Raw genomic sequence first — 12,927 nt, 5'->3', positions numbered from 1 at the left:
ATTATTAAAATTATTTTCATCTATTTTTTCTTACTTTTAAAAATATGGCTACTAGAAAATTGGTAATTACAAATGTGGCTTGCATTATATTTCTAGTGGATGGTGCAGGGCCAGAAAGTCTCTAAGGTGAACAAGGGCTCTGAAGTCAGAAAAACCTAGTTTGAATCAAGCTCAGACATTTCAGAGCTGTGTGACTTCGGGCAAGTCACTCTCCTGTTCTGAGCCCCAGTTTTCTTACCTATGTAATGGAGACTGCCGTGCCTATCAACATAGATATGTGGTGAGGATCCAATGAGGAAATGTATGTACAGTGCCTAGCACATAGCAAGCACTCTCTAAGTGTAAGCTATCCTTACTGTCATCACGGTAATTTTCTGGACAACGCAAGAAACTGGGGCTCATTTGCAGCCAGCTGCATGGTATAGATTCCAAAGAAACATTCCACGAAGCATACTCCAAGCGTCCTCCCTTCTGCAGGAAAGGAGCGAGAGGCTCTCTATGACGGTTTTAAAATAGGTCCACAAAAAAAATGTTTAAATAAATAAAATGGGTCCACAAATTCTTTGACATTCCTTTCTTCAAGAGGTGAAGCCTAATTCCCCTCCCCTTGAGTGTGGGCTGGGATTAGTGACTCTATTCATTTATTCTAATGAATAGAATAAAGCAAAAGTGACAGTATGTGACATACAAGACTGGGTGATAAGAGGCATTGTGGACCCCTCTTGGGTCTCTCTTCTGTGTCACTCTGGGGGAAGCCAACCTCCTTGTCATGAGCACATTCAAGCAGCCCTATAATTAGGCCCATGTGGTGAGGAACTAGGGCCTCCTGCCAACATCCATAAGTGAAAAATATTGGAAACAGATCCTCTAGCCCCAGTCAAGCCTTCAGATGAGTGCAGCAGACACCTTGACTATAACCTCATGAAAGACCCTGAGACAAGAACAACCCAGCTTAGCCCCTCTCAAATTCCTAATCCACAGAACTTGAAAGAGAATGTTCACTGTTTTAAGCTGTGAAATTTGAGGGTAATTTGTTATGCAACAGTAGATAACCAATAGATTCTTTTGTTGGCCCTGTGGTTAAAGGTCTGCTCTTCTCTAGGGAAAGGGGCTCCAGTCCTGGGTCTGGTCCCTCTTGCGACTACAGGGGCCACTACAGCACCCACAGGCCAAGGTACAAACCACAGACACTGGGCCAGGCTGCCTATGTACTCACAGGCTGTTTATTTATCCGAGACTAAGGATGAGAGAGAGAGGATGAAGAGAAAAACCAGATGCCTCAAGGTGGTAGAGCTGATGGGAGAAATGAACAGAAAGGCTCCTCCTCTTTCTCTTGACACAGACCCCAGGGAACTCCAGCTTCAGGTGGGGCCTCTGGGGACAGTTTAGGGGCCCCTAGGAGGCCTGGCAGTTGTCAGCTAGGGTCAAGATCCCCAGAGGGGCAGGTCCCGGGCTCGGAATGGCTTCTGCGTACACAAAATATCTCTCCACAAAAGGCACTGGTGTGGGTGGGGGGAGCAGCAGGGAGGCTACCACATCACTGGCAGGATCCACTGTGCCCTCAGTCTGGGTCCCAGCCTCTCTCAGGGGCTGGGTCTCTGCCTCCTTGTTCCTTTCCTCTCCCTTCCCTCAGCCCAGTGGTAAGCAGGCAATCAGCGGAGGGCCAGGTCAGGCCGTGTGGTGGACACCCCCTCTTCAGGGCTAATGCATCTGACGACCTCTAGGCTAAGAGCCCCAGACGGGTGACTTTGGCCGAGAGGAAGGAGTGGATGATGAAGACCATTGTTTTGGGGCATGAATGCAGGTCCAGCTGCTGCAGGGTGGACGGAGAGAAGGGTCAGGAGCCCCATCCAGCCTGGGCCCCAGGACAGCATCACCCCCCAGCCCCTCCACTCACAATCTCTCCTTCAGCGCCCCCGAAGTCCAGGAAAAGGAGACTGGCACCATCGTCCGAGGACATCTGCAGCTTCTCAAAGGGTTGTCGGAGCAGCACAACTTGGGCCGCACCTGGCTCGGCCGCCCACAGTGTGAAGCCTTTGTCAATATGCACAGACAGGCTGCAGGGACGGCCGTTCCACGTGCAGGCTGTTGGGAGGGTGTGGGCACGGGCACAGCGACACCTCAGAGACCGCAAGCCCTACCTCCAATCCCCACTGGTAGCTCCAAAAGCGGAACTTGAATGCCACTGGAGGTGGGAGGCTCACTGTCAATGCCATTTGTATACCCACCCTGTATAGAGTCACCCACACTCTGAAATACAGAAGGATGAGCAGGCAGAAAACCTATACCCCACTTCCAGTCCCACTGCCAGCAGCAAAGGTGGAAAGGGGGAGCTTCAACTCTGCTTTGGACAGGAGGCCCACTCCCTATAAAGGCATCAGCAGACCCGCCAAGCATGGCCTTCGGAGACCTTAGAGGCCTGTAGACTTACCCAGTTAAGTGTGAATTTCAGATAAGCGATGGATCATTTGGACATACTTAGACCAAAAAATTATTTGTTGTTTTACCTGAAATTCAAATCTAAGTGAGTGTCCTGTATTTTTTCTGGCAACCCTACTCCAAGTGCCATCTCTCATATCCTCACCAGCAGAGTCAAAAGCCGGCACAAGAAAACCCCTGGGAAAAGAGTCTCACTACCTACCAGGGCACCTGCACATCCAAAACAGAGGGCCCTCAGAGACCCCAAATCCCACTCTCTCTCCCCCTCCTGAAGCACCCTAAAGAAGGAAACTTGAATACCCCTGGGGATAAGAGGCTCGTTACCAGAAAGGCACTCCCAGATCCACCCAGCCCACCTGTCGACACCTCCTGCACACCCTCAGCAGCCCGGTGACAGCCATCCACCAACTGGCGGGTCCAGGCAGCCAGCTCCTGCGGTGACTCCACGCTGAACAGGTGAGTGTCCACACCGTGGCGCGTACCCGTGCGCAGGGCAAAAGAGAGCTCTGCATCGTAGGACAAGGAGCCCTTGGAGGGGCCTGAGTGCACCAGCCTGGGGGCAGGGGGCAGAGGGCTAAGCATGAGGCCTCAGGCAGCAGGGAGGTAGCTCTGGGCCACAAGGGTGGTTACCTGGGAAGGGACCCTGCGACTCCTTTACCACCTAATGTGGGGACAGGACTTCCAGACAGCCACTGATTGACTCACAGGAGACCATCTCCTGCCACCCTTCCCCTTGCCCCCTCGGCTCCAACCGTTCTGGTGTCTTCAGACACGCCAAGCACACTCCTGCCTCAGCACCTCTGCTGTTCCCTCTGCCGAGCACACTCTTCCCTGATTATCTGCATTGCTCTCTCCCTCACTTCCTTCAGACCTTTGCTCAAGTGCCATCTCCTCTGAGAAGCCTTCCCTGACCTCTCTGTCTAAAACGGCACCCCTCCCTATCACTCACTAGCCTTACTTTTCTTTATGGTACCAGAAGTTATAATTACTTTTCACTGTTTCGGCTGGCTTTTGTCTTTTTCTCCAGAATATCATCTAGGGTACAAATTTTTGTCTAATTGTTCGCCACTATATTCCCAGCAAGTAAAACAATGCCTGGCGTATAGTAGGTGCTCAGTAAACATTTGTGACCTGAATTAATGAATCACTTAATTAGGCAGGCAATTCATGACCTGCTTATCCCTAGTAGGCAGCAGGCTCCTGACACGTACGCCAGAGCCCAGCCCAGAGTGAGGAGACATGTCCAACAAGGGCCCAGACCCCGCAGCTTGACTCTCACTTGCTGTGTAACCTTGGGCAGTTCAATGCCCCTCTCTGGGCAGCAGACCCCAGAGTTCTGTCCTTTAGCCCACTTTGCTCCTCACTCCACATACTTTCTCTCGTAGCTTCATTCCCCCTTGGAGCTGCTTCTGATACTTGGAGACTTGTGGGTCTGTAGTCCCCTACTTTGCAGCCCTAAACTACAGACCCACAAGTCTCCAAGTTTCCTACCCAAGCTCCCTACCTGTCCCTCGCACACTCTGGACTCAACTCAGCGTCTTGCTCTGACCTCCTCCTTTGCACTCCCACCCCCAGTCCCACTGCTCCCCCAGACACAAGCTCCAAACCTCCCGTTCATCCATTCATCCGGACACCTCCCCCACCCTCCCCATCTGGTGAGTACTAAGCCTGGTTAATTTTACCACCCATGTGTCTTCCAATGCAAATGCGGCCTTTCTTCTCCATCTGCTGCCTCCACCCACCTCCACCAGCTCTCCTGCATGACTGCTCCCATCCCCCGCCTCCAGCGTATTTTCCAGGTGGCAGCAACATGGATTCTTTTAAAACACAACCCAGGGCTTCCCTGGTGGCGCAGAGGTTGGGAGTCCGCCTGCCGATGCACGGGACACGGGTTCGTGCCCCGGTCCGGGAGGATCCCACGTGCCGCGGAGCGGCTGGGCCCGTGAGCCGTGGCCGCTGAGCCTGCGCATCCGGAGCCTGTGCTCCGCAACGGGAGAGACCACAACAGTGAGAGGCCCGCGTACCACACACACACACACAAAAAACGCCACCCAAAGAGCCACCTCACTCCCAGGCTAAAACTCTTCAACTCTGCCCCAGCTCTTAAGATAAGGCTAACATTCCTTAACCAGCCAATAGAGGCTCCGCAAGATCAGGCCCTGCCAACTCCCTGCCTCATTTCTCTCCCTTTCCTGCAGAGAGTCTACAAACTGTTATAGCACACTCACGGCTCCATGAACGTGCAAGAGCCCTTCATGCCTCTGTACCTTTGACTATGTTGTTCTCTCTGCGTGAGATGCTTTTCCAGCCTTTCTTAAATAGCAAACTTCTACTCATCTGTCAAAGTCCAGCTCAAATGTCACCTTCTGCCCGAAGACTTCCCCCACCAGGCCAGGTAGAGTTAAGTGGTCCCTACAACTCTGCATCCTAAAGGCTGTTCCCGGGTCAGTCTCCCCTGCCAGGCTGGGGACTCCCTGAGGGCAGAGCCTCTGGGGGCTCTCTGTCTCCCGAACCACACAGCACAAGGTTGGGCAGAGTAGGCATCAATGAATGAGTGACTGGTGGGACCTCATATCCTTCTGTTCCAAGCCCCCATTTTACAGATGAGGAAACCAGGGCCCAGACAAGGCAGAGACTCGCTTCAGGCCACCTGGGGAATAACTCAGGGCAGGATGGGCTGGAGTCCCCAGCTTCTGAGGTCCATCTAGAGCATCACCCCCCAAGCGCTGGGTGGGACACACAGCCCTGCCTGTCCGCGGATACCTGGTGGTGATGAGCGGGGCAGTACGGGCCGGCCGGCTCAGGGCCTCACGGGTCTGGGGGAGACAGCAGTAGAGGAGCAGCTCCTTTTCGGTCAGCAGGGCCACGGTGGGTGCTGTGCCCCCACTGGGCAGCTGCAGGGGGCAAGGCAGCAGGGAGGAGGGACGGAGAGGGGAGAGGTCAGAGGGCCAGGGAGGGGTGAGGCAGTGCGGGGCAATGGGATTTGGGTCAGCTCCAGGACAAGGGAAGAGTGGGGAGGATAGGTCCCGGGCCCTGCAGGCACCTGCTCAGTCAGCCAGCCGATCTGCTTGATGTCCTGGCTCCCGGCTGTGCTGGTGGCTGACAGCAGTGCCTGCAGCTCGTCCTTGACCCAGGGCATCAGAGCGTTGACCTGGGCTTGGATGGCAGCTGCCCACGACCTGGCGCTAGCCTCATCCTTAGCCCTCAGGAAGAGGGTGTCCCGGCCATCTGCTGAACAGATCTCCAGATACCTGCAGGCACAAATGAGGTGGAGGGGAGGGCCCATCCACTGGGCTGCAGGTACCCAACCCTGAAATCTGGCCCAAGAAACTCCATCTACCACAAAACCAGAAGAAACCACAGGGGATGTCCATGACAGAATCAGGAGCGACACTTGCTGCAGGGCTCCAGCCACACTTGTTGGAGCCTCAGGGGGCTTATCTGTCTTATCTCAGGATAAGAGACTATCTCACACACACACCCATAGGCATATACACACAAATACACACACACTCAAACATGTGTGACGGGGGCCAAAATTATCACTGTGCGAGGATTCATGATTTTGCCCTGTCCTGGTTTCTAAGGAGAAGGACTGTCTTGCTAGGCCATCTCCCAGGTTCTCCTTTGTGGTACAGAACCAAAGTAACGCACTGACGGGGTAGGGGCGTGGACACAGCAACTGAAGAGGCTTAGTAGCCTGAGATGGTCTACATAAAAAGAGGTGGGGGGCGGGGAACTTCCCTAGCAGTCTGATGCTTAGGACTCCACGCTTCCAATGCAAGGGGCACAAGTTCGATCCCTGGTTGGGGAACTAAGATCCATGGTGTGGAAAGAAAAAAGAGCTGGGGAATGGAGAAGGGAAAAGGGCAGGGAGATAAAAAGCCACACAGGTAAGTGTGGGGGAAAGGTTTCAGGGAGGTACAAGAGGAGTTAGTGACCGGGAGAGGACTTTCAAATGTTCTGTGGGGCATTAAAGATTCACTCCCCTTTGGCTTTTCTGTAAACAGTGAAGTGGGTCAGAAACTGAAGAACGGCTCACACACATCCATTCCAATGCCCTCCGCCTCTGCCTTCCTCCACTACAGAGCTCCCTTGCAGCTAGCCCTGGCCATCCACCCAGTTCTGACTGATGAGAGAGAGAAGGCTCTGGGGAGGGTGTCCTTTCCCAAATGAAAGGTAAAGCGTTCCCAGCTGTGGTAGTTAGTTTCCAAAGGTGGCCTCCACCAAATTCATCCCTCCCTATACACACGGTGCACCTCTCTCATCAAGAGGTGAAGCTGCTTTCTCCTCTACTTGGCCTTGTGACTTGGTTTGACAAATAAAATGTGGCAGAAGTGCCATTCCAGCATTCCCGTGCCATTCCGGCATTCCCAAGCCATCATGAAATCCAACTAGCCCGAGGCCACCCACCCTGAGAAGAACAAGCTAGCCATATAGAAAGGTCATACTGAAAGAGGAATGCTTAGCCAGCCTCTAGCTGTTCCAACCACCCCAGCTGGCACGTGGGTGAAACAGCCACCTTGGACTTCCATGCCCAGCAGATATCACATAGAACAGAACTGGCCGGCTGATCCAGCCCAGATTACAGAATTGTGAAAAGTAATAAACTGTTATCTTCTAAGCCACTAAATTTTTGGATGGCTTGTTATGCAGCAATAGAACAAAATACCAGGAGAAAAGTTCCTTTGTCCTTTGCCTTCTTCCTGTCTGGCATATGGACACATGCTTGGAGATGCAGCCATCATCCTGCTTCCAGGAAGAAGAAAATCCACAATAATGATGGCAGAAGGGGAATTCCCTGGCAGTCCAGTGGTTAGGACTCTGCACTGTCACTGCCGAGGGCACGGGTTCAATCCCTGGTCTGGGAATTAGAATCCCACGAGCCATGTCGTGCGGCCGAAAAAAAAATTATAAAAATAAAAAAAAGAAGCTGGAAGCCTGATGCCTTGAGGGCATTCTTGAGCAGCAACAGCAGCCTAAACAGCTGACCACTGGACTTCTTTTTAAACGTGTGGAAAAATTAACTCTTCATTTATTAAGCCATTTCGTGCTGGGGTTTCTAATACTTGCAGCCCAATGTAATCCTAACACTAAGCAAGAGTTTGAAATATTTTTCATTACATTTTGGTTACCAGATTGTGTTCCTTTGACTGGGATACTGTGCTGATATGGAAACCCAGTTATATTCAAGTTACACATATGTACACAAATCAGGCACACGTACATACATGAGTATACACATACAAATATTAACACAAACACACACAAACACATATGCACAAATCTACACCTCTGCCCATGCAAATGCTCACATATACCCACAAACACTTGCATTTAAGTGCCATCTACATGTAGACACACATGCTTCAGGTGATGTCTGGGGTCAGGCTGGGATCCACAATTAACCTAAAGTCCTATGAGTCTCAGGAAGGACTGATACCACCTCACCTTCACCCAACACACAAGGCCCCTTTAGTGGAGCACCTGTAAGTGACCTGTGAATCACTAGTTCTTGCCTCATGAGGGCAGGCTGGGGCTGGGGCAACAAGCAGGGCCAGGAGATATGGATGCTGAACATTAATCAGCCCTTCAGGGCAATGCTGGGCATTGGCCTGGCATGGAGCCTCAGCTGTAACTAGGACCCACAGCACAAGCCTTTTATGCCCAAGCCATATACACACCACCCCAATACTGCACACCGCGTTTAATCAACATAGACTGCATTTACCACCATCACTACTCAAGCACCTGAAGCCTCTGAAGCAGAGAGGGCTACCTGGAAATGAGGCAAGCTCCATTCCTTCCAGGTTGTGTGATCTCGGGCATGTTACTTTCTCTGTCCTCATCTACAAAATGGGGGTGAAATAATAGGACTTTGCCTGTAGGGTTGCTGTGACAGTTAAATTAAGTTGTGCGTGATAAACACTCAGTAACGTTGGCTGGTATCAATCTTATCACCGGTGTTAAAGGCTGCGCAGATGTGAGGGGTGGTAACCTTCCACGGCCCTGACACAAACGTTACCAGGCATCTCAGAACCTCAGCAGAGTTGGAAGAGACTTGAGGGGATCACTGAGTCCGATATGCTTGTTTCACAAAGGGGAATCTAAAGGTTAGTGAGGAAAAGGGACTAGTTCAAGGAGTACCAAGACTGGAATCCAGGGCTCCTTCGCAGACCAAGTTCCTCCTCAGATGTGAACTGCCCAGAGGGAGAAGAGAGAAGCAAAGCACACTATCATCCCCATAACTTCACCCTTGCATCCATTCAACAAACATTTCTTAAGCACCTACGACGTCTGCGCATCATGCTTGTCACTTTGCAACACAAGGGAATCTTTCCTTTGGCCCCACTACCTAACACGAGGGCATGTCTGTCTGAGTTGCCCCCTACGCCAGGCTTACCTGGTCTCCGGGTCACTGGGGGTGCACCTCCTCGAGACATATGCCATCTTCAAGGACATGTGTTTGGCATCACGGAGGTCCCGGGGTGGGAGGCCAGGGGAGGAAGGCTGCCGCTGAAGGGGTGAGGCAGGAGGCGAGTCCCAGCCAACCGAGGTCCCACTGGCAGAGTTCTTGAAATATGGTGAGACCTCTTTCATGTACTTGACTGGTTAGGGGAGAGGTCAGCAGTTACCACTGTGACATGGGCTCCCACGTAGCACACATCACAATTGTCACTAATTCATTAAAAGTTTAATTTATGTCCACTATCACTATCCTCCTCTAGGCTAAAGTCTCAGACAGGGAGGCATGGTAGAAAATTCTGGATGCATGCCAACATCCATTCTCTCACTTTTCCCTTGGTTTATAGACACATGGCCACTTGGAAGAAAGACTACATTTCCCAGCCTCCTTTGCAGCTAGGTGTGGCCACATAACTAAGTTCTAACCACATAAGTTTAAGTGTTTAGAGCTTCAGGATGGCTGCTTAAAGGGAATGGGCAACAGCTGCAGCAAGGCAGTGAGAGAGCACCGGGAGTCAGAAGATGTGACTGCTCTGCCACTGTCCCATTGTTTGCCTCTATCTCTTCAGTCTTCTCATCTGCAAAAAGGAGGAGCTGCATGAGATAGTCCTATGGTGGAGGCTGCTAATTTTCCTCCAAGATAGTGATAAACTTCCAGCTTAAGACTTCATTTTCTAGGTTCCCTTGCAGCTATAAGTGCCCATTTGACCAAGTCTGGCCAATAGGATGACAGCAGAAGAGATGTGTGCAGCTACCAACTTCTGCCCATTAAAGAAAGGGGCACGCCCTGGTCCGGGAAGACCCCACATGCCGTGGAGCAACTAAGCCCATGTGCCACAACTACTGAGCCCACGTGCTGCAACTACTGAAGCCCACACGCCTAGAGCCCACGCTCCGCAACAAGAGAAGCCACCACAATGAGAAGCCCACGCACCCCAACGAAGAGTAGCCCCCGCTCGCCACAACTAGAGAAAGCCCGTGCAAAGCAGTGAAGACCCAATGCAGCCAAAAATAAATAAATAAATAAATAAATTTAAAAGAAAAAAGAAAGGGGCACGCCCTTCCTTTCCCTGGCTTTTCCCTTGACAGGTCGAGCTGGCTAGAACACAAACTGGTGGGGCACCATCTTGACCAGGAGAACATGAGCCACACTCTAAAAGGCTGACTAACAAACAGAAATAAATGGATGCTGAGACTTTGGACTGCCACGTCAGACTTGAACTGTTACCTAAGAAAGCAAGGAGCTTCTATTATATTTAAGCCATAGTATTTTATGGGGATCTGGTTACAGCAGCACAACTTGTACCCTAACCAATATAGATGTCTAGAGGCCCTCTTAGCTCTGACCAGTCAACACTGAGTGAGTATAGTGGACTCCTTCTAGAATAGCACTGTCCAACAGAGACCATGATTTCTACGATTATGAAAATGTTCTCTATATACACTGTCCAGCACAGTAGCCACTAGCCGCATGTAGCTACTGAGTACTTGAAATGTGGCTGGTACAAAATTCAGAGGAACTGAACTTTTTGTTCAGTTCCTCTGCCCAACTGACCCATAAAGTCATGTTCTGATATGTGATCCTGCTCTCCTGGCTATGCTAGCTGAACCAGGGGTCAACCCCTTACCCACACTAGGCTACCCAAATTGAGACTGTTGAGAGATCCTACACTAATGTGTTGAACACATTTGAAAGCTATAGGGCCAACCACCTTCTGCAGTGAGGACAGAGAAGAGGCGAGAGCTAATTTGTAGGGAGAGAAGATCAGTGGAGATGCATGTTGAGAGACAGAGGGAAAGCCCTGCCAGGCATCTGCTAATGTTCTGGTTTCTGATACTCCTCATTTAGAAAGTCAGACTGCCATTCCAACAGGAGTTATGATATTTGCAACCAAAAGAGTCTTGACTGGGGCCTGGATTCCATGCCTTTTGACAAAAGGAAGATGTCAGTAACAAAGGGCAGCTAGAAGTGAAAGGCAACATGATGAACACAAGGTTGATCTGAGAAGAGCTTGGTGGGAGAAGAGTTTCAGAACAAGTCAGTTTTCTTGAGCACCTAATATGTGTCAGGTGTTGGACTGGCCCTAGGTAGGACTGGGATGGTAAACATGTGACACTTGAGCTACCACTTGTTTATCCCTTGCTCAAGGAAGCCATCACAAATCAATCATAGTGTTCTATGGCAGCCATTACCAATCAATTAAATAACAAAACATTTTGGCATTCTTACTCTATCAATTAGTTGAGTTTGGCTGCAAATAATAGAATATATGATAACAGTGCCTTAAGCAATAAAGATATTTATGATTTCATGTAACAAGAAGTCTAGAGGAAGACAATTTCAGGATTGGTTCAGTGGCTCAATGACATTGGATCCTGGATAGGCATCTCTGCCATTGGATCTCTGCCATTCTCTGGCCTTCCCCTCATGACCACAGGATGGCTGCAGCAGGCTTAAGCTAATCATTCCTTACATGACAAAACCCAAAGCAAGAAGGGAGGAGGCAGGCAGCAAAAGGGCTGTCTCCTCACATCTCCCTCTTATCAGAGAGGTAAATATTTCCATGAAGCCTTATATCTCATTGGCCTGAATGGGCTGCATGCCAACTTCTAGCAAATCATTAGTAAGAGTGAATAGTCATGATTTATTTAGACCAATCACAATTCAGCCTCTAGGGCTGAGCATATTCCCACCCAATTAAATCAGGCTCTGGTAGCATGGAAGAAGGGGAAATGGTTGGAAGACAGACAACCAGTAGTGTCTGCCACCTCTGTCCCAGCATCTGGACTGTTCCCAATTCTGATGAGCAGCAGTCTCCTATCTCTAAAATGAGCTGCTAGAAGGACAGTGTGTACATCAAGGTGGTTAAACGTCTTGCCCGACCACTGGTCTCTCTTCTCCCAGCCAGGCTGTCCCCTCTGCTGCCCTACTGAATAGTACCTATGCCTGCTAGCCCTTGGGCAGCCTCTCTTCCTCTCCTCTCAGCCAGCTCTACTCCCATGGCCATCTGGCTTGCTAGCCATCTGATGTCTGCAGTCAAGGCCCAGTCAGTATGCTCTGCCTGTGAGTGGACAGACCAGGAAGGGGCGGGGAAGCAGTTCTTGGCCCAGCTCCCTGGAAGAACCACATAAGAAGCTATTTCTGTTGCAGGAGACTGACCCTGAGGCTCAGATAGGATCCAAGGCAAACAGGGGTGAAAGTGGGAGGGAGTTACAAGCCCTATTGGGGTTGGAAGAGAAGTTATATTGAAAACAAGAGCAGATTTTTTTGAGAGAACTAAGCCTAGGTCTGAAGATTGGGAACTAAGACTAAAAATGACTCATCCTCACCATTACAGCAATGACTTACCCCAGGATTATGTCTCAAGGGGCGATAGAGGTGGGACACATCACAGCCTACCCGACAGCCAAACCATTCCCCTACTTTTTTTCTCCTTGCCAACAGAACCCAGAGCCCAAAAGGCTGGGCTTCTCCCCAGCCCAGGGGGAAAATCTTGACTGGTCAAAGCAAATCATGATCATTCCATCCCTCTTGCTTGTGATTAGCTTAGAAAGGGGCAGATGATACAATTCTGTCCAATGAGCTATGAGAGAAAATATACTCCCTTCCCTTCCTCTCTAGCCTTTAGAAGTTGCTGGGAGGGGGGAGTTGGTCCTAAACCGATGATAGTCACTTTGACCCCAGGATTGGGGTCCACACACTGAGGATGGTGAAACCTTAAATTAATCCACCCTGGAGCCATGCTGACTTTATGTATTCTGGAAGAAAACATATTTTCTTCAATGTTTAAACCTCTTTGAATTGGGTTCCTGTTACTTGCAGACAAAAGCATCCTAACTAATACAGCACCCACCCATTCCGCCCCACTCTGACTCAGGCTGCAACTGATATATCTCCCTACTATAATTAACTACGTCCCTCCCCTGCTCAAAGCCATGCTCTGGCTCCCTGCACTCTTCACCCGACTGCAAGGCTCTCCAGGACCTGAGCCCTGCCTACCTTGCTGGCTTTACCTCCTGCCA

At 50.5% G+C, this 12,927-nt stretch overlaps 1 protein-coding gene across 2 annotated transcripts in view; it reads right to left on the bottom strand.

Moving 5' to 3' along the window:
- SNTA1 (syntrophin alpha 1) overlaps window positions 1-12,927 on the bottom strand; it is a 28,177-nt gene continuing 15,250 nt past the window's right edge. Inside the window, exons 3-8 of one of the 2 annotated variants that reach the window (XM_060077761.1) lie at window positions 8,843-9,047; window positions 5,483-5,690; window positions 5,203-5,333; window positions 2,796-2,992; window positions 1,898-2,085; window positions 1-1,813 (exon numbers count right to left, since the gene is read on the bottom strand). In XM_060077761.1, the coding sequence (XP_059933744.1) occupies window positions 1,721-1,813; window positions 1,898-2,085; window positions 2,796-2,992; window positions 5,203-5,333; window positions 5,483-5,690; window positions 8,843-9,047 (1,022 nt within the window). In that variant the 3' untranslated portion in view covers window positions 1-1,720. Of the gene's footprint in view, window positions 1,814-1,897; window positions 2,086-2,436; window positions 2,508-2,795; window positions 2,993-5,202; window positions 5,334-5,482; window positions 5,691-8,842; window positions 9,048-12,927 lie in introns of those variants that run through there. The other variant, XM_060077763.1, reaches the window with a different exon arrangement.

The sequence above is a fragment of the Mesoplodon densirostris genome, chromosome 16 (genome assembly GCF_025265405.1).
Source record: "Mesoplodon densirostris isolate mMesDen1 chromosome 16, mMesDen1 primary haplotype, whole genome shotgun sequence".
NCBI classification, from domain to species: domain Eukaryota; kingdom Metazoa; phylum Chordata; class Mammalia; order Artiodactyla; family Ziphiidae; genus Mesoplodon; species Mesoplodon densirostris.
This window is presented reverse-complemented; position numbering and strand designations above follow the sequence as displayed.